At 35.8% G+C, this 26897-nt stretch overlaps 4 protein-coding genes across 6 annotated transcripts; 2 read left to right on the top strand and 2 right to left on the bottom strand.

Moving 5' to 3' along the window:
* Positions 1-413: 413 nt before the first annotated feature.
* LOC114720695 (transcription factor bHLH69) lies at positions 414-3118 on the bottom strand. The gene is made up of 7 exons (XM_028906369.1): positions 2798-3118; positions 2585-2662; positions 2296-2439; positions 2072-2137; positions 1380-1445; positions 762-821; positions 414-605 (listed from the first exon to the last, which is right to left on the bottom strand). Exons 1-7 carry the CDS (start codon positions 3116-3118, stop codon positions 414-416), a joined length of 927 nt encoding a protein of 308 aa, XP_028762202.1.
* Positions 3119-4138: 1020 nt separating this feature from the next.
* LOC114720690 (R3H domain-containing protein 4) lies at positions 4139-7292 on the top strand. The gene is made up of 7 exons (XM_028906364.1): positions 4139-4459; positions 4739-4809; positions 5480-5588; positions 5976-6058; positions 6232-6390; positions 6557-6658; positions 6892-7292. The coding sequence occupies exons 1-7, from the start codon at positions 4393-4395 to the stop codon at positions 7042-7044; spliced, it is 744 nt and encodes a 247-aa protein (XP_028762197.1). The 5' UTR covers positions 4139-4392; the 3' UTR covers positions 7045-7292.
* Positions 7293-12687: 5395 nt separating this feature from the next.
* LOC114720718 (mRNA-capping enzyme) lies at positions 12688-20337 on the bottom strand. 3 transcript variants are annotated; one of them, XM_028906398.1, is made up of 17 exons: positions 20177-20337; positions 19451-19541; positions 19106-19254; positions 18661-18744; positions 18509-18571; positions 18221-18352; positions 17927-18127; positions 17443-17562; positions 16653-16702; positions 15554-15716; positions 15272-15409; positions 14248-14370; positions 14049-14147; positions 13668-13757; positions 13501-13585; positions 13285-13415; positions 12688-13188 (listed from the first exon to the last, which is right to left on the bottom strand). In XM_028906398.1, exons 1-17 carry the CDS (start codon positions 20177-20179, stop codon positions 13045-13047), a joined length of 1866 nt encoding a protein of 621 aa, XP_028762231.1. In that variant the 5' UTR covers positions 20180-20337; the 3' UTR covers positions 12688-13044. The 3 variants fall into 3 exon arrangements, with proteins under 3 accessions (XP_028762231.1, XP_028762229.1, XP_028762230.1); XM_028906396.1 differs by having other exon boundaries at positions 19451-19536; XM_028906397.1 differs by lacking the exon at positions 20177-20337 and adding an exon at positions 20106-20173.
* A 2037-nt stretch (positions 20338-22374) lies between these two features.
* LOC114720722 (outer envelope membrane protein 7-like) lies at positions 22375-22882 on the top strand. The gene has a single exon (XM_028906402.1). It carries the CDS (start codon positions 22427-22429, stop codon positions 22643-22645), a length of 219 nt encoding a protein of 72 aa, XP_028762235.1. The 5' UTR covers positions 22375-22426; the 3' UTR covers positions 22646-22882.
* Positions 22883-26897: the final 4015 nt, after the last annotated feature.

Below are 26897 nucleotides of genomic sequence, written 5' to 3'. Positions count from 1 at the left end.
ACACAGTTAATTTTTTATGATCCCTATGTTGATATAAAATACCACTCTTCTGTTTCTAAATATAAAACCAATTACACTATAAAATAAATTTTATATTAAAAACTAGAAGAGTATTATGGCCTAGCATGTAAAGGTTTTTTTTGTTGTCAGTGCTCTAAAGGCCAATCGACCCAGCATGTGGACTTGGACAGCACAGGATCATGGCATCAATATAACCTTTTAACATAGTGGGCTTCAAACAATAATCTCGCTAGAACCTAGAGCTATAATGCCAATTTGCCCCTCATTGCACGAACAGCAGAATTGACCAAAATACTTAAGAAGATAGTGCCCTTGTTTTGAGTTGTTTAATGGTTTAAAAAAACGATTAAAAGAAAGATAAATTTCCCCATAAACGAAATCCTTTCGTTTGTTCAGACTCGTGAAATGCCACCAAACATCTGCATAGCCTGGCGCAAGTCTTCAGCCAAAGACAAGGGCAACAGAAAAAGGCCCTTACTCTCTAACAGCTGAGCTGCTGCTGCTGGATTTTCCTCAACTAGTTTTCCCATCATCTCCTCAAGTGGTTCATTTAGCATCTGCTGGTTGATATAGTGGCCGTAGCCCTGCAAGTCATATATAAAACAGAATGTTCTCCCTTTAGGAAAAAAGATGAAAAAGTGCAGAGAAACTAATTACTCAGGTTTGATTAATGAAAATACTAGTTTTTATTGTGATTCTGTGTGTGTTGTCCTTTACAATTAAGGATAGATATGTAGTACCTCACGGAATGTCAGTGGCATGGCAGGTAATTCACCTTGCAGTCTTCTTCCACTTAATTCCTGCAAGGAAATATATCAAGGGACAACAAATTCTCTTTGGTGAAGTTTCAGAATACCTTACCATAAGTTTCATTTATATGTCATGCGGAAAAGGAGTTATCTGATGCCTCATTGCTACATCAGTCAATAAGGAAATAAAAAATATGCTTAGATTCTGATTGCTACCCAGTCGCTATGATGCAAGGAAGTTCAAATAATTTAACGACAAGATCTCATTTCCCAAACATTCAATGCCACAACCCCTGTTGCCCCTCCCCAGAAGACGACAAAAGACAGGTAATTGGATTTTTAGAGGAAGGCAAGAGAATCAAATATGACTTCAGTTGCATGTTTATTATTATTATTAGATGTCGTTCAGCAATTTTATCTGTAAATCTATTGCAGCCTTTGTTGTAAACTCCAAGAAATTGTCCTTTCAGTATTTACATTTTTCTAATCTCTACCCTATTCCTTCTGCAATCTTGCAAATAGACTGGCGTATATGCAACATTTGTACTGGCTACATGTGAGACTTCCTTAAGCACATTAATTGATGAGACCATTAGGAGTTGGAGGTACCTTTATCTGAAGCTGCAGATATTTGACATAGTCAATGACGTCATCCAGTATATATGCCGAGCAACCCTACAAGATAAATATCAGCACGTGAAAAAAATAGTATAATGTTTAACAGGGAGAAGTCAGAACCCCAGTAGTAATCTGAATGCACTAAAAGTAAATTATTTGACAGATTAATCCATTTTCAGCACTACATTCTTCCCAGATGAACAGTTCACTTCCACACCAGTCACTAAAGCTAATAGATATGTAGTTTGTCCCTTGCTGGTGAGGTGCGGCAGTAAAGTGTTCAAAGGTGCTCAATGGTTTATGAGCATGTTTGGAATTATGTTGGTTTTGATCAAAACCAAATTTAGACCGAAACCTACACTCACATTGTCAAAACCAACATAATTCCAAACAGTAACTACATTTACCAGTGGCCTAGAATCCGTTTCATGTCTTTTCTTTGCCCCTTTTAACCAAACGTACTGTAATTTACTCGTGGATCTTGAGTAAATTCTATGGTTTTCAGTCAATTCATCGTCTGGCATATATATGCATCATAATCACACTAATCCAAGCGCTGGATTACACGTTTGATTCTTTTGGATTAGCTAGCTAACGCATCCATGAAACATCACACCAATGACAAGTCATAAAAAGTCCTTCTCTGCAGCGCTGTACATATTCAGAAATAAACAAGAGCTTACCTCTGCTGGAGCTGGTAGCAAGTCGTGCAAAGCTTTGAGGTTATCAGCAATGCGTTGCCTGCGTTGCTGGATTGCACAATAGATGGATTTAAAAAAATGTTCGAAAATGAAATGCGGTTGCTAGCTGGCTACGAAGTAGTTTATATCATTAAATCAACAAGTGGCCTTGATTTGTGCTTCAAGTCAAAAACTTCATTGTCGTCAGGGGTTAGTGTTTTACTTACGCGGTCAGCTGCAGTGGCTTTCTGTTTTGATGAACTACTTCGTGATTTGGGAAGGAAACCAAGCTCACCTACTGTTACCCTTGGATCAAGTTTTGAAGCAGAATGTTTATCTCCAGTTGATTCTGCCTTCCACAGTGCCTCGCTCTGTTATAGAATTAATGTGCTAGTGTCAGAAATTATATAATGTTGAATTTTGAATATCGAAGTGCCACGAGCAAGATCTATAACCGACGTTAAAATTAGATATATGCCAGTTAACAATTATTAAGAAGCTTAGAAACTAATTAACCTCAGCAAGATGATTGGGTTGGTTAGTTGCAAATTTCTTTGATTGGTAGCCTTCACTACTTGGTCTCCAAAACCCCACCTGGTGAAACATGGTACAAAGGAAGGGGAGAAAAGCAGAGAGAAAATATTCAACTTCTGTAATCTGTTAAGGCAATATTTCCACTAAAGATTTATTTCAACAAGTGATTTTACGTTCAATGTCTTCAGTCTTTACCTTCCTGAAGTCTATCCCAGAAGAAGAATCAATAGCTTTAAAACAGCCTGGATCATTGTAAAAGAAGTTTGTGTCCGTTCTATTGACCCCAGTATCATTTGGTAAGCTGCCAACAGGAGGATAACAGCTCGCAAGTGCATATTCTGCCGTAGTATGTGCCAGATATGGCGAGGCTTCTGTAAGATACTCAACATAATTATGAAATGGTTCAGGGAGGCAAGTTCCCTGACTCCTATTCCCATTTTTCGCACCAACTGCAGCGAAATCCTCAGCTGAATGACACCCACGGTTACTACTTCCTCCAGAGGTAAACGGCGTCATCTTTGGAGGTTTCTCTTGGTTACTTTGTCCTTCCATTGATGAACTTTCTGATCACTTGTATGATCTGCAAGGAATATATAAAAGTCCAAGTGTTAAAACCCTTAGACTGCAAGACCTGCAAAAATTCCAAGTTCTGAATAAAATGAAATGCTGGGGAATCAAGAAGTGGGAAATCCTTTGATTCGATCAAAAAGAGAAACTGAAACAGTAATAAATCACCGGAAGCTGTTGAAACATCTCGGAATAAGAATATAAAATCTACACTAGTTGAAAGCTATGAATGATGGTTGCTTGAGCCAAAAGCTTTACAAAAGAATACAGAACTAAAACTATAGCCATCGCCCAAGGCACAGTGCGAAAAAGAGAATTACAACAAAGGCGGCTACTTGGTAGACCTGAAGAATGTAAAAAGAAGCCTTGGGTCATCTACTTGAATCGAGACGAGAGAGAGAAATGGGGATGCGCGTGCTCTGCGGTGTCACTGAACGGGTACGTTGCAGTACGTCTGCAAACCGGAGATGATATGCTGGCCATTACTGTAGTGCTGCCACCAAGGCTTGAACTTTTCAGAGAAGTGTTTATTTATGAGCAATTTATTCTTCATTTATTTTATTAAATCATATTTGGTGTGAAAAAAGGACCTGCAATATAATTATAACTATAAAAAAAACCCTTCAGCCATGATTACTATAATTATGATTAATATCCAAAGGCGTTCACTTTTTTTTTTCTGAAAAGAAATTTTAATGAAATATTTTACTATTTATTTTTTAATAAGAATATTGAATAATAAATCACTAAGCAATCTAATTAGTGAGAGCAATAAGTAGACGGTGGACCTGAAAGCTAGGCCCAGAAATGAAATCAGGCCCAATAAGATTGGGTCGAGTCCATTGCTTGCTCAGAAAGTAAAACGGCGGGTAGTTATGGACCTTAGGACCTATTCCCCTCTCGGGTCAATGGAAGGTATCGCCGTATCGTGAAAACATATAAGAAAGCATATTCCTACATTCTTTCTCTAATTGAGCAGCACTTCCTTGCGTCGTATTTCAATTTGTTGTTCGGTGATTCGATTTGCCCCTTCTCCATCATTTCCTCAAAGTCGGAGCTCTCCTTCTCAATCTAATCATTCTCTCCACCTCAGGCGCCATATCCAGATCAGAAAAAGAGGCCTAGCTGCCCCGAACAGAAACACCAGTCGGAGGTCAGAGAGACCCTACTTCGGATTCCTGTTCGCATTCCAAGATCTCCCTCCCTTGCTGCTACAGTTAATCATGGCGACTTCACGGCGTCTTCGCAGAGAAGACGACCTTCTTCGTTCTTTCCTAGAGCCTCCAGAAGGTACTCTTTTTTATCCTTCCATCCCCATCTCAATGCTCTGTGATTTATAAAGTTTTCATTTTCCTAGCTGAGAATTATAATAGCGAAATAAAGTTGCAGATTTACCTCTTGCGATATGAATGAGAGTAATTTTAGGTTACATTTGTTGGGATTGGTTTTTGTTTTTGCTTTGCGAATGTTCTGTTTTAATTTTGCGTGCCCAGATCAGTGGATTCGCTCCTACTCTTCCTGGCAAGGCTGTTTACAGTAGTATTAAATATATTTTTTGCCAATGAACAGGAGATGGTGCTGAATCCAAGGGGATGTCTATTGAGAAAAAGATCGAGTTCCTTGAGAGCTTGACTGGAAAGGCAAGATTTTATATTACTGTTTTTGTATATCCCATTTAGTACTCGTTGTGTCACAAGACTCATGACAAATGGTAAATATTGGTGTTTTCTTTTACGGGAATCTTATGAGTACATTACTGAGTTCACTGTTTTCTATGGGTGATCTAAGATGAAATTCTAGGGAGGGAGGGGGTAGGAGATTCAAGATTGTTCATATGCTTTTGTATATTGAAACTTTGTTGCCTTAATATTTTTCTGTATTCATAAGCATGGATACCGTCCGGCTAGTGTGAATACATATAATATGTTAAAGCAGTTTTGGGTTGAAGTATTATTTATTTATTTTCCCAACGGCAGCTAAGCTTGCTGCCATGGCGGCATAACATTTTTTAAGCCTGTCATCGTATGCCATTCACTATACTGGTGGTAGAAGCAACTATCTCTTCTTATTTATTACAACCTTCATCACTTTCATGATTTTAGTACTTGCGGCATGAAAGATGTTCTTTATAAGCTTATTATTAAATAAATATTAATTTCTGACTTTTTCAATAAGTTTTTAATTAAATTTTGTAAACTGATTGACATGATGAATTCCATCTTATTTATCTGAAATGAGGACAATCAGAAGAATTATACTCTTCAACTTTGATAGTTTATTAATTAATTGGAGACTCGTGAATTCTATCAGGTGACAAATCGAAGGTCTCGTAGGTGGTTAAATGATCGTCTCTTAATGGAACTTGTTCCTCGACTGAATGCTGAAGAAATTAGAGGCTTGTTTGCTCCACCACCGTGGGGTAATAATCTGGATTATTATCTGACCATGCGCTATTCATTGCATTCATTGAGGTTTTTGCATCTTTAAGATTTTCGTTGCTCTTTGCACAAGTTCTGTTGCATTCGTAAATTATTAATTGACAGCACCACTTCTAGCTTCTTCTCTATGTGCATGTTTTATTACTGCATTAAATGCAGCAGAGAGGGAACTATAGTTATGATTCGTCTCTCTTTCTATGTACATGCACACTTTCTAAGATATTTGAGGGCCAACTGTTTCAAGTCTTTACGTTAGTTGTAATTGTAATTCCAGGTGAAACTGATTTCAAGCTTTCAGCATTGTATAATCATCAGCTGATTATTTTTATTTATTACTTCATCTTAATAATTTTGGGTTCATTTTACAGGTGATGAGGTTCCACCTTCAGCTTTTAGCATGACAAATGTGGAAGAGTGGGATAGATTTAGGAATATAGACATGGATAAAGAGGTTGGATTTGCTTCTTTTATCTTTGAAATTTTTCTACTGTTTTGAAAAGGCAATTTGATTGTGATACCTAAATTACTGATATATGCAAATTTTGGGTAGCTGGTGGTAATCAGTAATGGAAGGCAGTGATGGCTGACCATCATCTTAAACCTAAGTCTCATTTCTTTTTCTAGGTTAATATTATTCATGCACTGGAAAGCTCTGTCACGAAGAAGAAAGGTCATATTGATGCTGACAAGGGGGAAGTATTGAATGCATGGCGTAGGGTGGATTCCCGAACAAGAGAGGCACTTCGCCGCAGCTTTCTGTGGGAGCTGATAAATGGTTATGAGGTATTAATATTTATTGATGAATTGTATTCCCAGCCTCAGCCAACTGACCAAGGTTATAGACGATGGACTTTTATATGTGCATGCATGTTTATGCTTTACTCACCTCGATTTAATTGGTATAGCATATAATATTGGCAGATAACAGAAAGATTAACCTTTCTTTTAGGAATGTATACGGACTTTCGTCACTGGAAGCACGGATCGGGATGTTCTTGAACTACGCATAGAAGATCCTTTTCATAGATTACTGCTACATGGCGTCTGTGAGGTATCTAGGCAATGCGGCTCTCTTAAAATTGGATATTCTGTTCCATGCTAATATCAAGAAAAATGCTGATCAACTCTGAATAAGAAGCCAGCTCATCCTCGGGTTTGGAGTGAAAACGTGAACATCAAAGCAACGTTCTATACTTATAGCCCTGCAAACTAATACTAATATAATTAGAGAATCTTGTGCTTTTGCTTGAAAGTGTATAATTTGTGGGGATTTTCTGTATACAGTTCTACAACTTAGACTCCGTTACAGTGACAGAAGGAAATGGAATGGAGGCTTCGAAGGTGACAATGATAAAGAAGAAGAAAAAGGGTTCTCCAGTGCTTCCAAATATCACTCTTTCCCACTTCCTCAAAATGTCCAAGGAAGGAAGTTGGTAACTGCACGAGGTAGGTTGAGGCAGAGATGATGCTGTACATATATAAAAAGCTGCCCATTATACCTCATTGTGATTTATTCAGTGTTGTTTCTATGTAACATTGCAATTCAATTGGTGTACCTGTATACTATTTATCCAGCCTTGATATAATCAGTCAACAACAGCAGTTGATTGTTGGATCAGGGAAGCTTACGAAACAAGCTATTTATAGATGTCCCAGGTAGTTGAAACGATGTTTACGTCTGCTTAGTTTGCTGCGTCATCCAAAGTACTGACACCCTCTCCCTTGCCCCTGGAAGTGCAGCAAAAGGAGGGGGAGAAAGGGGAGGTAGCCAGTTTCCGATTTACATTCAGATTTATATTTAATTTAGGAGGTATTTGGAGAAACCAAACTATGGTTTTAGCTTCTGAAGAATAGATTCAATAGATTTTGTAAAAAAGTGATTCTGAGAAGTGAGAGTGTTTGGATAGTTGTTATCAGAAATATTTTTTATCTGTACAAATTATTAAAAAAAGCATAAGTTAATATAATAATTACACAAAACATAGATTGTATGATATATTTTAATTTGAAGGAATAAAATTGTTAATAATATATTTTTTCTAACATAATTAGTAATACATAAGATAATGTAATTAATAAATAATAAATGTGTATATTTATTTATAAGATATAAGATTAAATATGTTTATAAAAAATTAATTAAGGGGTGTTAAAGTCATATTATTGTTGAGATTTATTCTAATAGGTATAATCATACTCTCCAATTTAAGTCAGAAATAGAATGGATTTATTTCTCCCGAAACCATGGTTTTGGGTTCCAAAACTATAGTTTTAACCCAAACCATGGTTTCAAATAATTTGTGTCTATTTGGGTATTTTTTTTTCCCAAACCATAGTTTAGCCTGCTATCCAAACAGGTCCTTAGTCGATTTTAATTGCTTAAATTTTTCATAGTGAACTTGTATTTTTATCTATTCCTCATATTTATAAAATCTATTAAGGAGTCAGTTTTGCTTTGATGAGCACTCCAAGCTTATCATATCTGAATCGTTCATATTTTATTTAGATGGTTTGGATTTGATTTTTTTTAATTTTTATTTGTTTAAAATAATTATTTTAATATATATAGAATCTAAAATAGAAATAATCTCTATACTATTATTTTTTTAAAAAAATTTTCTTATTTAAAATAATTAATTAAAAATTTTAAATCTAAACCGTTTAAATCAGATATAGATGGTATAGACATGATAAATTTAGAATATAAGCACGGAAACTGGTTTCATAAAATCTCTATCATTACGAATGAACGGGGCCGTTTCCCCATAATTTACTAGTGCATAAGCTAACCACCTTATTAGTATGACCTGCATTGAGTTTTAATTTACACGAGTTTGAAATGATGTGGTAACCCGAACTTTACTTATGTGAGCACGAGAGTGTGTTCAAGTTGCAGTGAGGATGGAGTCCGGGGAAGAAGAGGGACTAGGAAGTGAGAAGGTGTGGGTGCATGCATGAGACTCAGGTCTATGCTGCTGCAGGTAAGTTTCAAATTTAGTGATTTTGATTTTAGAAAAATACAATCCACAAGCCCATAAATCCTAGTCACAAAAATAAATTTTGATTATATTAATAGATAATAGATTTTGCCTAGTGACCTGAAAATTCCATTGCCGTTAAACAAAATAATTAATCAAAGGCTCTGAAAATTCTTGTAGCCTCATCTACCCAATCAGAAAGGGAGTGAATCCCTCTTTCATAACAGCAGCAGGTGGTACCCTCTGTTTTCCCAAATGCTGATTCCTATTTTATTTATAAACTGTAAATTCGGAGAAGATTTGAAGAAGGGCATGGTCTATTTTATAAGTTCAGTTTGTATGTCTCAACATTTAATGCAATTTTTTTTTCTAATTTTGGTATTAATTATTTATTCTATTTCTTTTGCCACCATCTCTTTCATTACATTTCTCTATATATTTTTTATCATTTATTATAATGATATATTTGAAAATAAAAATATATTTCTTGTCCATTTGTTTACTACTTTTAACTAATTTTAGCTTATTTTTCTTTATGCTCAAATTAATTATTTCAATAATAAGTACAGGAGGAAGTATTGATTTGCATTTCCCCCCGTCTTTTATCCGTGTGCATGTGGATGGTTCTCTACTTAAATACTCCTCCGGTCCTAATTATAAGACCCAATTGACTTATTTGAGGAGATTAAGGAAGTAAGTTAAGTTGGTTATTATAATAAATAAATGTTGTCATTCCTAAAATATCCTTGCTAATTAAGTATATTGGCTAAAACTATCATTATTAGAAGGATTATCTTGGAAAAAAATGCATAAATATAAGAGACAAAATGGATTGGGTCTTATAATTAGGACCAAATAAAAAGTCAAATTGGGTCTTATAATAAGGACCGGAGGAGTACCTTGTATTGACACTGAGTTTGAATGCAGTAAATTTGTTACTATGTCCTATTTATTTCATGGTGAAGATAAACGGAAACACTCCAGTACATGAGGGCTAAAGTAAAGAGTAAAAAACCACATTTAGTACTTTCCTTATTTTGGCGTCCCACTCAAGTTCTATTTTCACCACCTATGCAGACCAGCATATCTACTTCATATAATCTCAATTAATGAACATAATTATGACCCTTCTAAGTTTTTATGACTTCCTACAACTGATTAATTTGGTGGTAGGAAATATATGTGCGCGCGCTCATATCATATGCACGCACGCATGTATGTGAGGATCCTAAATAATGGGAAAAAGAATCCAATCAAATCATGATCTTACCTATTTTTCTCTCTGTTACGGATCTCAGAAGATCGTTGGATTGGATGTAAGAAATACTTATTTAATCAGATTTCGCATCATAATGGGATGCTTCATGTCTGGGCATAAACATAGTTAGATTGGACAAAGGAAAAATAATTCACTGAGATTCCCCAGGTGAACTCTTGAGGTGACCCCATCAGGAGCTATAATCAGTCATATTGACCATGGTGATTAATATAATTTGTAATTTGACATACCAACGAAAGATGGGAAAAACAAAACACAGAATATAACAAGTGACAACTCAAATTTATTGATTCAGCTGAACTAGAGCAATCCAATATGCGTTCCCATGAAATTCTCCTCCATATGCTTCAATTTCTAACCGACACAGTAGATGTCAACCATCAACAAAACTGTCCAAAACTTGAACAAAAAAACTATACCTTTTACTCTGTACAGCTTGAAGTTTTCATCGCACTTGAACAATTACAGAAAGGCTCTGAAAATTGATGCTAGATATCAGCTTCATCGTCCCAACTCTAAGATGGAATCAGTGGAATTCCTTTCACAACCGAGGCAGGCGATTCCAATCGCTTCCCATATAGTAATTCTGCAATGCTCCAATATCATGTTGCCCATTCAGCGCCGAGTCTTGTGCCCCAGGCAATTCTATTTGTGGCTCCCAAATAGGGTTCAGTGCAAAATTATCAGTATTCAGCGGGACCCACCGACCCTGGGTGCCAAAACTGCTGATAAATGAATAATCTTTATTAGCAAAAACAACCATCGAGTCCCCTGTAAATTGGGTTGGTTGATTTAGTTGTGCAGAGGAAATGCTTGGTTGGCCGTACGATTCTATCTTGTTCGTTGACAGATCATGCCAGTCAAAAACCTCCATGAAACTCCCAGAATTATTCTCACAGGCACAGAAACCAGTGGCTTTTTGGATACTCAGCATCTTGATTTTCTCGTCCAGGGCTTCCAGTTTCGAGTCTATTTCCCTCAAAAGAGTCATCAGTGACTCTGCAGAAAGCTTATTTCCCTCTGATGCGGACCCGTGTGAGTACTTATCCTTCTTATTTTTCTTCTCAGCTTGCTTCTCTCTGTGCTTCGTGAGCATGGCCTTCACTTTCTCATGATTTGGCCATGCCTCAATTTCTCCGTCATTCCCAATGCACACCAAACTAACGTCAACGTCGCTCTTCACCGTGAGCTCATCACATTTTCTGAACAAGGTTTTTTTTCTCTTCTTGGAGTTCAAGACTTGAACTCCATCACCAATTCTCTTCCTTTTTCCCCCGCCTCCACGCGATTCCGAGCTTGGAGTCGCCATTGGCGGTGAAGGTGAAGACTCTAAACCAGCTGGGAACCTTAGGGGCACTATTTAGACCGTTGCCTTGCCTTGGCCCCACAACAAGGATTTATAATTTAGAGTTTGAGGTTCGATAAAAAGGGCCTTTCCTAGTAATGATCGGATTAATATGACCGTAATGTAAAGGAACGAGGACTCAAACGACATAGAACAATAATCTTAAGCAGATTTCCTATTTTTTCATATGTTCCCCAGCGGACATCTGACTTCTAGTCTAAATTGAATTCCAATCCTCATGAGAGCTCATCATTAATATTATTTTATTTTTAATAAACCCAGAATGTACAATAAAAATAATTTCTAAGAATTGCTTTTTGTAAAAAAAAATTAATTTTTTACTCAAAAAATTTAGGGATAAGGTGCGGAAGTATTCATGAAGAAACACTTAACACTTGAAAGTTTTTTTTTGCTCTTATATATCTGAAAGTTTTATTTCATAGTACTTTTATTCTAAACCGTCATCCACCGTTAAAAACACTAATTAAACTACATGATTTAACAGTCAAACTTAATAGTAGATAACGATTAGAGTATTTTTGTTACTAGAATAAACTTTTAGGGCATATAAGAGAAAAAAAAATTCAGGTATTTGGTGTTCCTTCATGAATAATTTCAAAGTATTTAAACACCTTATCCCAAAAATTTATGAATAAAAACTTTAAATTTCAATACTATTCCAAATTAAATTTAGTTCGAGTTTCACATGAACTGATTTTGATGACACTATTTTCGCCTGCTTTAAAAAAATATTGGTTCGTGAATTGGACTGTGTTCCAAGTAATTGATTATTTATGTGAATTATAATTAATATAAATGGATAAAAGGCAAAAAATTTAAATATAGCATCTTCATGTTTTGTGTAGACGAAATATGTTTGTAACATGACTCCAAGGACAAAAGAATATTTGTCAATGACAAAAATAAATAGTATCAAATAACCATGATCACAAGAAAAGGCAATATAGTTACACTAATCACAATTTCAGGTAACTTTTATAGTTACACTAAGTCACTAACCAATAAAAGGCAATATATGGGGGAGAAAAACTAAACAGTTAAACGTCTTAATCAATTTGATTTTTTTTTTTAATGTATCCTTCGAATTGAGTTTGGAATCATCATTGATGTTGCGGATTGAGAAAATACTTTCTTGCGGCACAAAGCGCTAGATCTTCGTTACTTTTTCTTTTTCGTTGCCAACAGATCCTCGTTAGGTTAGGGCGTTAGGCCGTGGATATTGCAATTTCGGTTTATAAATTTACATTGAAATTAAGATAACAATGACAATAATGAGTCCCTTTATTTTAAGATTCCTTATTCTCCCCTAATGTTTCTGTGACTCATGATTATGTTTGTTTGATTTTGCATGAAAATGTAACATAATTTCTCAGATCGGAGAAAGGATATACTTCCCCCCAGTTTGAGGACTATAAAATCTTAAATAGAGGTCTGATAAAATCAATCTAAAACAGAGGGAGCCTAACATGTCAAATAAATCACCCGGCCAAAAAAATGTCAATATATCAAATAATAAGTTTCTATATATCCTTATTAAGGCTGTTTTGTTAAGCTTTTTCCCAGCATGATCTTGAAAACTCGTGATCAATGCTGCATGGGGGAAAATGAATCAAATAGACCCCAGGGGGAAAAAAAAAAAAAAGAGGAAGAAAAAACTAATATACAGGGCGTCACGGATCTAGGGTAAAATCTCCTGTGCGAGTGTGTATTATATTTTATACACCAATCCACAGTAACCAAGAGAAACTCAACGTCTCTCCTGAGGCACTATTCCTTCAGAAAAGACATGTTTAGCGTCATTGATTGCTTCCCCCTCACCTTCGCCTTGCAGAGACTATCTGTTGGTGAGCCTTTATATCCCTTTGTATTCTGTCAGCATACAAGGGAAGGCGTATGATCTCATTTATCTCATTCAATACAACTTCTTCTGTGATGTTATCCCTTATGCTTCGCATTACCTGAACCCCACATTACACAAAAATACAGGGTTTTTCATATTAATGAAATCAACAGACAACAGAAAGTATAAGAGTGAAAGATATCTGAGAAAGAACCTTTCTATAGGTATTGATCTCATTTGGAGTTGATTTGTCAGTCCTTGTCCGCATGCAGACCCAATGATTCTCCTCAGGATCCCAGTAGCATTCAATGATTTTCCCTGAATAAGAAGATGTATCTGATACATCTGTAAATGAAAACATTAATCATATCAGCAGCGATGTTAATAATGATGATGATTATAGATAGCGTGAGGGATTTCAAGTTTCTACCTTTGAAAAACACCCTACACCCTTCCATCAACTTCTTCTTTCCACGTTCATGAAGAAAGAGCAGGCAACGACCAGCTGGTCCCAACTGTGAACATTCATCAAATATTTGTGTGTTTAGGTTATAAATGGGACTGAATCAATTCCTAGACTAAAGCTCATAATACTACCTCAAAGAGGAAATCAACTGAGTTCATTTCAGGGTATTTCCACTTCAGAAGACCTTCGTGTGTTCGAGGGACGTAAGGATCATCCCAGCCCTGACAGAGTAAAAACATCCACCAACAAGTTGTTACACAAGGCGCAATCTATGCATTTATTATTGGATTACTTAATACTGCCACCAATGGTAAACTAAGAACCACGGAAACATTTGGGCAGATCAGATTTGTTTTACTGGAGCATCACATCAGTAAATTATTAGCAAAGAACTGCCGTTTTCCTATATCCACGGAACACATAAACCTAGCATTTATTTACTTCGTCCATCTTATCCAGGAAGGTAGCTCCATTTCACTTGTCCAACCCAGTTTTCAAGAGGGCCAAATTACCTGGAACACAAGACCATCTGATGGATGGGACAGTTGCGGAATGAATTTATTGAGAAGCTTTGAAACAGTGGACAGTAACCAAAAACCCTTCCTCCTCACCTGAAAACAAAAATAAATTATATATATAGGCAATTAACTAATCCCACCAGAACAAGATAAAAGCTCTACAGAATTAAACAGTAAATATCACCAGACATACACTAAACGGCTCCAAGTCATATCGATAATAAGGATTTATACTCTTGCAAAGAGCCTCACGTTCCATGTTACGAGGCTCAATCACTTCTTTCTCTAGCAATTTCCAACGTTCATAGAAAGGCAGCTGCATATATTTAAAGCCAAAAAAAAAAAAAAAAAAAAACCTTGATCAGTCTTCAAACAAAATGCGTAAACATCACTGAAGATGCTTGCCAAGATAAATTTATACAATAATTTTTTATTAAATTGCATAGAACTCCAGTGAAGTTTGAATCACGTGCAAATAACTCGATTTTCACAACTTAATAATGAACCCTTATACTTCTAAGATATTAAAGTTATGCAAATGATCTCCTTACACTCAGTTCATTATTTCACGAACAGAAACATTATTCCACTGAAAAGAACGTCCACAATTTTAACAAATAACTCTGTTAAAATTTTAAATTATGTGCACATCATCCTCGTAGACTTGAGGTTTTATGTAGAAAACCCCTTATACGTCGCACCTCCGTTAGTGAAAAATGAACTAACAGTATGATTATCTATGAAATTGGTTTAAAGGACAAGAGAGGTCATTATTCAGTTTTAAAGGTTATGAGAAAATAATATTGAAGCTATAATTCAGTTAGCACTTTGAAAGACCATAAAGTAAAAATTACAATAGATCTTGACTAATATCTTGATATAATTATTAGTGATACAAAATAACAGAACAACAGCTCCGATGATTATTACATCATTGCAATGCTTAGTAAGAACCATAGATATGAATTACTCATCATCCTAGTTACAGAACTTCAGTCAGACTTAGAGCCCTACAATTAGACTTGTTGAAAACCCGGCTAAAATGTTTGCTAACTTTTATTTCCAAGTCAAATCCATGAAAGATTTAAATACGTTACAAACTTGAACACCCGTGCAATGTGATATATTTTTGCCAACAATATGGGGATTCACAATAATTTCTATAGGTATGCTGTATGGGATCACGTAACCAACAAGTCATAGAAATGAATATGCACCTCAGTCACGGAAACTCGATTAATAGCCATCAGATCATAAATAAGGTATCTTCTCTCCTGCTTTTGTGTATGTGGATCCATGTCAATTATCATCTCGCCATCAAGTAACGTGTAGTGGTGATTCCTTTCAGGTGTACCCTTGAATAGGTTGTGTTAAGAAAACATTAGGAGTCGCTGATTAAAAATCCAAAATAGAACTTGATAAGCAGCCATAAATTTCCTTATGTCCAGGCATAAATACCTTGCTTAGCAACGACTTTAAATTTAAATGGCAATACATACCCCATTCAAATATCTGCAGGGAAAACGCATATGAACCTTTCGAAAATGAAATTTTCTGTCAATCAAATAACATCCATCCCAGGTGATCAACATCATATAGCGGGTCCCATCAGCCTTCCACGTGGCATAGTAATACCGCTGTCTTAAGAGTTGTAGATTGTCCCTGGAAAAGTGAAAAATATAAATTGCTATCTTAATTGACAGGACCAACGCTAATGAGCGCTGCTGAACTTATGTTACTGTTACTCATTTCAGAGGAAAAAAATTTTAATCTCAAAATTGAACAGAAAAGATCCCTTTTATTTATCTCAGAAAAACATCATCCCCATCAGCTTAGTGGGAGAAAAATTTAAATTGAAAAGCAGTTTGAAATCCCAGCATTCAAAGATAGAAGTGAATGTTTTAATATTTCGAATCCATATTTTCAGTTTTGACAACCACGTTGATTCATTCCCAAAAGTTAACATACTGGAAGTCTATACAATATAAAAGTACAAATTTTTGCCGACTTCTGGGCACAAAAATTGAAAACTCCACCTTGGCGAGATCCTTTACTCATATTGTTGTTTCTGTTGAGAGTTATAACCATTTTAAATCGTGGGGCTACGGTAGGTTTACATTTGAAGAATATCAATTTAGTCGAGTGTAAACCTTCTGAATATTAGTATCAAAATTCCTATCAGCTTATGATCTTGGACCCAAATGATTTTCCAGATGTATCCGTTACAGATTTTATTCCTCCTCCCATCAAGAATCAATCGTGGAGATTTAAAACATGAAGTCCCCAAAAGAGAACAGTCCGAAATTATAAGTGTAGTAAATACAATGCCAGACAGTCATTTCAATCACGCAATTCTGCAAAAGACGGCAAGCAAATTTCATAAGCATCACAAAATGATCTGGTCCAATGTATAATTGAACACTTTGCAAACAACAGCATACTGATGATTAAGAACAGTCAGATTTAGACTAGGAGAAGTTATTAAAATCAACCTGATCATTTTCTCTGAAAAGATAGTTTAGTCCATCATAAGTTCGGTATAGTTTTTACTACACTGAAAAAGCACAAGTTCTGACATAAAATGAAGCTATACTGAACCTGTTGAGGGAAACAGGATGTGATCCTGGAAACTGCAAAGATCCCCTTCCCTAAACATCAGGAAAAAGAATTATTAGAGAAAACTCGTGTTAATCATGATAGAAATAATAACAAAACCGGGAATCGAAGGAAAAAAGGGGAAGGAACTGATGATACAAGATTGTGTGGGGAAAAAATTACTTAGAAACATACAAAGACAAATCTAATAACTATTCATTGAAAAAAATAATTTCAGCTATTATCAAGAAAAAGAAAATGACAATGTAAAGAATGGCAAATGGACCAGAAGCTACAAGCAATGGGACAACCAAAATTGTGAAAAAAATAAATCCATAGTCATTACAATGTTTGATCTGATCATCCATTTCCAATTAATTGTCATATTTTCTTCTTTTCAGTAAATGGGTAGAATGTTTTTATCAAAAAGAACCTCCTCTGCATAAAAGAGCTTAAGAATCTAGTTCATTAGGATGTTGCATAATGAAAATATTAATAACTATTTTTTGCCTTCCAGATATGTTGATCAAAATCATATAACATAACTGGTGTCTGCTATGAGAGAAGTGCAGTAATCATCCAATCAAGTCGAATAAGAAAGATCATTTTAAAAAAAAAAAAATCAGTAAGTAAGAAGCAAGCAACACCGAGGAACTTAAAACACAAGAATAGTTTACATGGTTCCTTAATAATAAGCATAACCTCCATTAAAACTTAATTCCCCAAAATATGTCAGATCATATTCATGAATCAAGAAGATGCACAAAAATCAGAACGTGCTTGTGGTGCCCACCCCTTTGCCCAGCTTAAGTAGTTGGTAACACTCTACTCGCATTGAATGCAGTTGACTTGAAGGTACAGGATCTCCCAAAACATCATCGTTTGTCAATACTTCATTCCTTATGATATTCTCCTGGAATTTCAGGAAATTTTAGGAAGGTCAATATATGCACATAGTTATGATAGCAAAAGCAATAAATTAAGGTATTATTGATAGCTGATGTAAGTTTCATGGTTAATAACAAGTGTGACTTAAGAATTTGACCAGGCATAATAATTAAGAACACCAGAAGTAATATGATAAAATATATAGAGTACAGATAATCCTATTATCATTCCATATCAGAAATTCTTTAACACAACCTGCACATTAATGCAAATACAAATTGGTGGATAATAATATGCCTCCAGGCAACCAGAAAAAAATCAAGCGGCACCAATTCAACAAATTATATCCCCGAGAGAAATCATGCTCACAAGAAAGTTTAAACACATACATGCAAAGGAACACCTCCAATACTTTCTACAGGTGGGTCAACTGCACCAGGAAACTGTGGATCAGAAAGTCTTTTCCACTCTGGAGTTTTAGGACAAACAACTTCTTCAGGCTTCCTTTCATGATAAAACATGTACAAGGCATCAATATAATCCTGCTTGTAAATTCCAGGGTGACGTGCCATCGCAAATTTATTTATAGCCTGGAAAATAACAGCACATGATGTCCGGAAATAAATTATTTGGGGCGAGCAGCTACAGCAAACAAACTTGAAAACACCCAAGGTTTTGCTTACCTCAGTGACTGAAATTGATTCTGTACGCACAAGAAAATGAACAATCATATAACCAGTGCGATTGTGCCCATGAGTGCAATGCACAAGTATATATTTGTTTCTGTTCGCTCTTTGGGAGAGAAAATCCACGACCTAAAAAACAAGTGTAACAAGTGTAAATTACAAAACATCAAGCGAAGAATCAGCAAGAACAGGTAGCTTTTGTGACAGTCAAAGGAAACAGTGCTTCAGAGTAGAATCCGTGAATTGTACCACTGCCACAAATCAATGCTACAAAAGAAAACTTACTTCATTGCAAAATCTGTTTACAGATTCATCATCAGGCACGGAATCTCTTCCTTTGCATCTTATCTATCATGTTTGTTGAGCAAGTCAGAGAACAGAAAAACAACTTCTAATAAACTTCTCCCAAATCAATAGTATAAAAAACTGTGTCCCACCTTGACATGACGAATCCTTTCTTTGGTCCAATCTGATATTGAGTAGTAACGAGTAGTATTTGTCAAATCAATTACTAGACCAACCTGAAAAATTGACAAAGTCAAGGAACATCAAGCTGGAAAACCTAATGCCTAAGTTATGAAAATCAGGAAGTATTCAGACATCTCATGCAAGGGACAAGATGAAGAAGTGATAGGTACTTCTGAATCACTAAAAATCATCATCTTAATCCATCAACCTTTAGCAGCTACTTGGTAAGAGTTAGCATGCATATAAGGCCCACTGGATTGCAAACTTTGCCCCTTCATTCAGTATTTATTTTTTAAATTCAACTTTTACCACATGAGAAGTAGTTCAAACATTAAATACTAATAATATATCCTACTTCTACGTCTTTAACTCAAGTTGAGAAAGGGCTACCCCCCATGATTTTGGCATACTTACTTCTCTACCTAATTGTCTTTGCTGAAAAATTGCTTGCTTGGGAGAATATTTTTGACTTGGAACGATATCATCAAAGGATTCACCGAGCGGAACTTTTGAAGGGATTATGCATCCTATATCTTGACCATACGCCGGGCAGTCCAACCAACCTGCGGATTGAAAATGAGATAGCGAAGGACAGCATACTTATATTCTTGTTATTACGAGTTTGAAGAGGGGGGAAAAAGAATGGAAAGAGGAAAAGAAGAAAAAAATGATTTCACTGCAGTGCAATATCCCATTATCCTATAATATTCATCAATATTAATATTAATAATTAAGTCAGTACATGTTGAAGGTACCAACCAGGAGGAAGTCTATCATATGATCCATGCTCTTGCAACCGGTCCACATGCGGGAACTTTCTTTTTAAATCTCTGCGCGTCTCTTCACTATTCTAATATATAAATAAGACATGATAAGCAACAAAGCACAAAAATCTTTCTTGACAAGAGATAACAATTCCCCATTACTGTTCTGGAAGGGGGAAAAAGGCTATTGCCAGGAAAGGGGGGAAAACAAGAGCAATATTAATGTTTCCAAGCATAGGAAAATTGTGCGTTAATGCATAGGGGAGTTAATTGATACATGTACAGACATGCTTTTACCCTAACTAAAATGAAGAAATCCAATGCATTTATAGACAAGCTACAATGGTTCAAGATGGAAAGAATAGTCTCTAAAGTTGGTCATGAGGAAAAAAACCACTCTAGCAAACATCAGACCCAGCTCGTGTTAAACCAATGACAAGTGGCCAAAAGAAAGACATCAGCAAAGCTTCTGTAACTGGAAGATTAGTAAAATTTTGGGATGCCACTAAAAATGGAATATCGGTAGTTAATTTTACAAATGTTAAAATCTCTCAATAAGGATCAAAAGAAGTCACCCCAAAAAACAAAAAAAAATCTTTCCCAGTGAATTAACTTAATTTTTGGCCCATGACGAAACTCTTTTCGTCAACCTGGATTGAAGCAGCACCTGAAAACATGAATGACATCGAAAAGTTTATGCTTTCCAAAACGAGGTGTTTACCATGTCATAAGTTTCACAACAGCTTCGGATGGAAACAGAGGATAAAGTGATGCGACCGAAAATACGATTAGGGGTTTAGGTTCAGGGGACGACGGAGAGAGAGAGAGAACCGAATGAAGACTATTGAAAGTGCAATAGTTATAAGATCTGGCGTTCCGCGCTCGCGACAGCCGACTTTGGCCGACCCTGCTCCTTTCAAAATAGTCATTTTCTTTCTTTTTTTTGGCTGACAAAAAACGCTTCTTTTTCTCCACAGTGCACATAAAGCGGTGCGTTTCTTCTCGTCCTCCTCCCCGGGACAGGACTACAGGAGTACATTAAACGCGGTCGTTTGATTCCCTCTGAGCTCAAGTCTCTGACTCTCCCGCTCCTTTCCCATGCGCGCGCGGGGTGCCTTGAAGGTTTGGCTCGTCTTCTACTTCCCTTTCATGATGAAGCTCCTGGTCTCCCTTTAAAATTCTCCCCTTTTGGAGCAAGTACTACTACTTTGATTTTGTTAGCTAAAGGAAAAACGTTTTACCAATCGAGCTAAAGAACGGTACTTTTGTTCATGAAAAAGTGCTATTGTTGATCACTCGTGAGATATGGTTAGCTAGATGATAGGAGTGTGGATAATTGCCGTTGCTGCTAGCAACTATGATGCATGTCATGCTAAACTCTCGAGTATAAAATTTGAAGGTTAATGGTAAACAATAAATAATACTTCTCCGGTCCTTCCTTAATATATGACTCAATTCTTGAGTTAGTTTTGGTTCTAAATATAAAACTCATTTTTTATATTTATCAATTTTCTCTAAATTACCTCTATAGATACTCCCTCAACCATAATCAAGTAAAAGAGGGAAATGGAATATTAAGAAAAATGATTATGCTGTTTTAGGAAAAATATGTCACTTTTCTTCTAATTAACTAACTTACCTAATTTCCTTACTCTAATCAAATTAGTTAAATGGGTCTTATATTAAAGACCGGAAGAGTAACTACGAATAGTGGCACAACAGTGTGAGATTTACCTGAAAACTAATAGACAATTATACAGAACTCACGCTTACACACGAAGCTGATAAAACCTTACACACAGGGAACAACAGAACACTGCAAAAATAGCCACACCAAGTCACGAAGATTACACAAACAAGTAATTAACTACTTAGCACAATTATATTGGTCTCAATAATCACATAACTAATATATTGCCAGATGAAGGGACCATTAATTAACCTTCAGGTTCAGGCATAAAAGGGGGATGGGAGCATATATTCTGCCAGGCTTAACCATCCAGGAAAATTCCTTGTGAATTTCTGACCAGATTAATCTTTTACAGTGCTTCATCACTTCTGCAGAAATTTCAGTCTCGCTGTTACTTGTTTCCTTTAGTACACCCCACAATTCAGCCCCTAAGTTCACAAGACTCCTAATATCCAATATGATTAAAGAACGCAAATTCACATCGATCTCTCTTTAATTTCCATATGTTCCATTATACATTAGTTGTAAAAGCCTTCTCATCACAGCCTTGCTTTCAACATTTATCGTGTCCCCACACCAAGGTTCCAATCCTTAAATTAATTCCCTTTTAACAATTCGTTCCCCAAAAGGACAGTCATACCACACTCTGTATGTACAGAGTATAAAGAGCAAGAACATGTTCGGCTGTTTCCTGCTGGATTCTTGACTGATCGAGGAGGGGAATAATAGCCTACACTAAATTTGCCAAATTTGTTTTTCTCTCAAAGATAAGATTTCAATATTTATCTCGTAAATTTATAATTTTTTCATTAGTTGCAGATGTTAAGAGAGGTTTTCATCAACCGATCAAGATAATTTCCATACCAATGACTAAATAGAATATAATGAAACAACCCGTAAACATATATGATAAATAATTAATATAACTACATTTCTAAATCTTTTTAAATTAATTATTTATCACCGGAAGTAATAAAAAAAATAACTATAACCAATAAAAGATGCATTTGGAAAAGTGGAATGAGCCTAAACTACTTGAATAAGTAAATAGGAAACGTACTGTCAACCGTCCGATAAGGTCTCAAGTCAGACGCAGGACCCACGTCTCTGCCGTTCATGTTTTTCCATAAAGATTTGTTCGGACCATTCCTTGCCCGCTAAGATTTTATCTATAGCCGGAACACGAGCCCACATGGTCCACATAATAAAATAAATAAAATATAAAATATACATTGATATCTATCATCGCCAGGTAGAAAAGGTCGAAAGGAGGAAACAGGAATGGGAAAGAAAGGAGGGAGCGGGGCAAAGCAAGCTTTGGTGGTGGTGGGAGGCCTTGCCTGCGTGTGGCTGGCCATTGAGATCGCTCTCAAGCCCTTCCTTCAACAGTCCCGTGCTGCGATTGACAAGTCTGACTCGAATCGTGACCCCGATGACGAAGCCCCTCCCTCTGGCGGAGATGCCGCCGCCCCTTCCCCTGCTGGAGATGCCACCGCCTAATGCCCATGCTTCCTGACGTTATTTCCGGTCTGCCTTATCTGTCGTTACTACAATGATCGTTTTTTTCCCCCCATGTATGTTCGCCCTGTTTTCTATCGCCTGGATATTCACGAGTCTGAACTGAATTGGATGAGCCTCAGGGATTAATTCCTTGTCTCTCTTCCGCAAACCCTTGTTTGTATATAACTTTTCTTTTCATCTAATAATGAATTTTCAGCATCAGGCGTCATTTGAGAACGGAGGGTCATATGAATTAGGAATAAGCTTTTCTTCTTCGGCTTCCAGTCGTGAATAATAGTACAGTTGACGAATTAATTTGACATAATCACCGGTAATAAATTAAAAGAAAATTAAGGCATATAATAGTTTTTCTTTTCAATCCATTTATATCATAAGTTCATAACATGGTTAAGCGGGATGTTGGCATGGCTCCGTTCAATTGAATGCAACCTTTGCGCATCGTTTTGTTAGGGTTTTCACCTTTTTGGGAGGAGCGCCGGTGACGTTGTCTGGTTGGAAAGATTGGATGGAAATTGGAAGGGCGGGCAAATTTTCCATTCAGATTTCAGATAGAACGAATTAGGAATTTGGAATTTGGAGGGGAGTCAAATTCTGTGGCTAATTTATCTCATGGACTTTCTGATATTCCCAAATTACCCTTTCTTCACAAAAAAAGAAAACACGATGACGCAACGCTGGGCTTGATGTTTCGGACCAGATACGATGAGGATGAATTAAGGCGTGCTCTGTCTTTTGGGCCCAAATATCTTTTATGGATCTCGACCACTTCCAATGATGGAGCGACAGGTTTGTTTGTTTGTCTTCTTTTTTTAATTACTTTGCGTATACAAAAGATTGGAAGAGAATGCGCTGTCCAACTTGACGCCTAGATTTCTTTTCATCATGGTACTACTATTTCGAAACAAAAAAATATAATCATTTTTAATAAATTATAATTTTTTTATTTGAAGAATAATTTGCATCATCTTTTGAAGAGCATATTAAAAAATTATAATATAAACTTTAAAAAGATAAAATATTAAAAAATTTTATAATGGCAAAATTTTTTTAAAAAAAGAGAGTTGATAATTCCGATATAAATGTATTCTTTCATGAATGAAAAAAAAGTTCGAAAGAGATTTAAATATATAAGTAAGGATATATTTTATGAATAATAATTAATACCTCTCAATCTCTCATTCTCTACGGTGTATTAAAGATTATCAATATGATTATAAATTCCATATAGTTATAACCTGTATTTTTGTCAGAAATTACAAGGATAGCCACTGATAGTCTAATGTTATAAGCAAATCCACGATCTCTCTTTTCGGGAGAGCCTTAATATGAGTCCAGCTAAGCTAATAGGTTTTTAACACCATAATGGGACCATCAAATCATCCTATCAGTGTAACTATTTGATACTCCCTCCGTTTCTTATTATAAAAGACATTTAATGCTTATGATATGTTTCTATATATGAGGCACTTAAAAGTTGTCTTTTTTTTTTTATATTGATTTCCTATTTTACCCCTATTTATTTTGTCTCCAACTCATACTCTCCCTCCCTCCCACTTCTCTTTCTTTTAATAATTTGATTGTTTTCTCTCATACTCTCTCTCCTTATTAACGGGGGCATTGTTAGAAAAAATATTATACTTTTTACACATTAATTGTCCTCAACTAATTTTAACTGTTTTTTTTTATTAACGTAATTTGGTTATTTATCTTTTATAATAAGAAACAGAGGGAGTAATATTTAGCCCTAGCAAGTGAAGGAAATGTACTATAATTAGCCCCATGAAAATGCACTAACTCGTGTCAAAATTGAGTATATAATATATTATTCCGATCCTAAATATAAGTCTCATTTTATAGTGTACCTAAATATAAATCTTATTTTATAGTGTAATTATATGCTATAAAATGAGATTTATATTTAGAATCGCATGGAATAATTGGTATGAGTTGATAAGGAGACCAAAATGTGGGCAAAGATAACTGTGCTATTCATCAGACACACAAGGGGCGATTCATTAAATAAATTAAGTCAGCCTCATTACGGGGGAAAGTGACCGCTATAGAATGGTGAGAAGAATATTTGAAATGAGGAAAGTCTAGAAGGAGACAATTATGGCGAACCAAGACTTGTTTGTATCCACGGACTCACGGAATCAGATTAAACGTTAGTACTAGTTTTAAAGAGGGTGTTAGCAAAGATGGATTTCTTCATTTCCTTCCAGAAGTACCTCCCATTGAGGTCTCAACCAATCGCTGTCCCCTCTTGATGATACGGGCGCGGATATCCTGTGACCTACGGATTTCATTCGGACCAGATACGATGCGATGACTTCGTACGTGCTCTTCATTCATAACGTGGTTGATTTTTATTAAAAAATATTGAGTCTAGTCTCTCACAACGTAACAAATAAATATTCAAATCTCTACTAAAAATAATATGCACATTTAATATTTAATAGTATCTTAAATAAGATTGTCCTAATATGATGATACCTATGCGTAGCAAATGAAGGGGGTTGCTTTTTTTTTTTTGGGGAAAAAATCTGCTGAATGTATAAAACTCGTGCCTTACCGTTATTACTATTTTTATTATGCTGCCTTTAATGTCTTTTACTTTGCAATTGACCTGCTTTTGTTTATTTATCTTGTGCCGTAGTCGTTGAACTCTTATCAAAATTTTCTTAGAAAAATTGCTATGAGTTCTAAGGAATGAATGTTATCATAAAAAAGTCTTAATAATAAAGGAGCTGCATGGACTTTTGTTATTATATGTTGTTTATTGTTTATGAGATTTTTTTTAATAATTATATATTTTTTAGATTTTATAATGATTTTTTTATTTATGAATGTTTTAATTAAACTTTTCTTGGGAAAAAAACATCCTTGGGACTTGGGAGAAAGAAGTCAAAGAAAAGAGAGGGGACGCTTTGATGTAGTTGAGGGGTGGAAACATGACCGACGGATGGCGTGGAGATTAGTGGCCACTGGGCGTTGGGGTGGGAGTAAACCCTACGTGTCACGTTCCCAACCCCCTGCTCTTTTTGGGATTTTTTTAGCCGATTTTTTTTTGACCATTTCTATATTCATAATACTGACAGTTTACTATCATCAAAAACAAAACAAAAAACAAATCGAACGAAACAAATATGATAACTGCGGCGGTCAAAAACTTGACCTAATTAATCGCTGCACTCAACTCCAGCTGGCCCCAAGTTCCTCCACCTACTGGCTCTTTTCCTTTTTTATTTTATCAAGACATTAGATAGAGAGAGATGCCTCTGATAATCACATCCCCCTCCCACCAATAACATGTATTATATCCGCTTACATTCGTAAAAACGTTTTGATGCTCCATCCATCCTCATTTATCTCAAAAATACATATGAAAAAACAGGACAGGATTATCCAATTATACTACAGCCATGGGTTTGTTTTGATACGCATTATATTGGGGGGGAAAAAAATGACGCCATAGACTAAATTTGAATTTTGAAATGCCAGGAGTACTATTATACATGTACAGGAGTTTAACCGTTTGCTTAATATCCATACATTATCTATATAATTACGCTTATAGTATATTTTTTCGGTTCTAAATATAAGATCCTTACGCTATGTATTAAGTATGAATAATAGGTAGTGAGGGAGAATAGATGCAAATTAGACGGAGCACTAAATCGCATGAACGGGATATATGCAGATACAAATTAGCTGAAACACTGAATCAAGGGGAAGGGCATAGTGAGGTGTCGGTGGGATCTCATTATCTTGGTGCCCAGGGAACAAGAATGCCAAGAAAAAGAAAGGGGAAAAAAAGAGTGGAAGGTGATGGAGTAAAGAAAGCAGAGGGGGGAGATCATGCAATTGTAATTGTAATGCAATGGCTGCTCATCAATACATTATTATAAAGTATAAATAAAGTCACAGGCAGCGTCGTCCGGATTCATGAACAGGTCCACATCACCCGTTGCCACCTGCCACCCTTCCGCCTTCCCCTTCCTTAACCGCCCGCTTCGCTTCCCTCGGTTTTTTCGTCTTTTTGTTTCTTTCACTCTCGCAACCTCCCCAGGTCTCTGTCTTTATTTTTGTTCTTCTAAATTCTTGTTATTTTATTGCGTTATTTTATTTATCCTCGCATTTTTTGCAGATTTATATTTACTTTTTTAAGGATGAATGATATGACTTATTATAATTTATATGTATACATATATGCCAGCACATATGTCCCATT

This window comes from Neltuma alba, unplaced genomic scaffold (assembly GCF_004799145.2).
Source record: "Neltuma alba isolate B1F8T4 unplaced genomic scaffold, ASM479914v2 tig00011995_pilon, whole genome shotgun sequence".
NCBI classification, from domain to species: domain Eukaryota; kingdom Viridiplantae; phylum Streptophyta; class Magnoliopsida; order Fabales; family Fabaceae; genus Neltuma; species Neltuma alba.
This window is presented reverse-complemented; position numbering and strand designations above follow the sequence as displayed.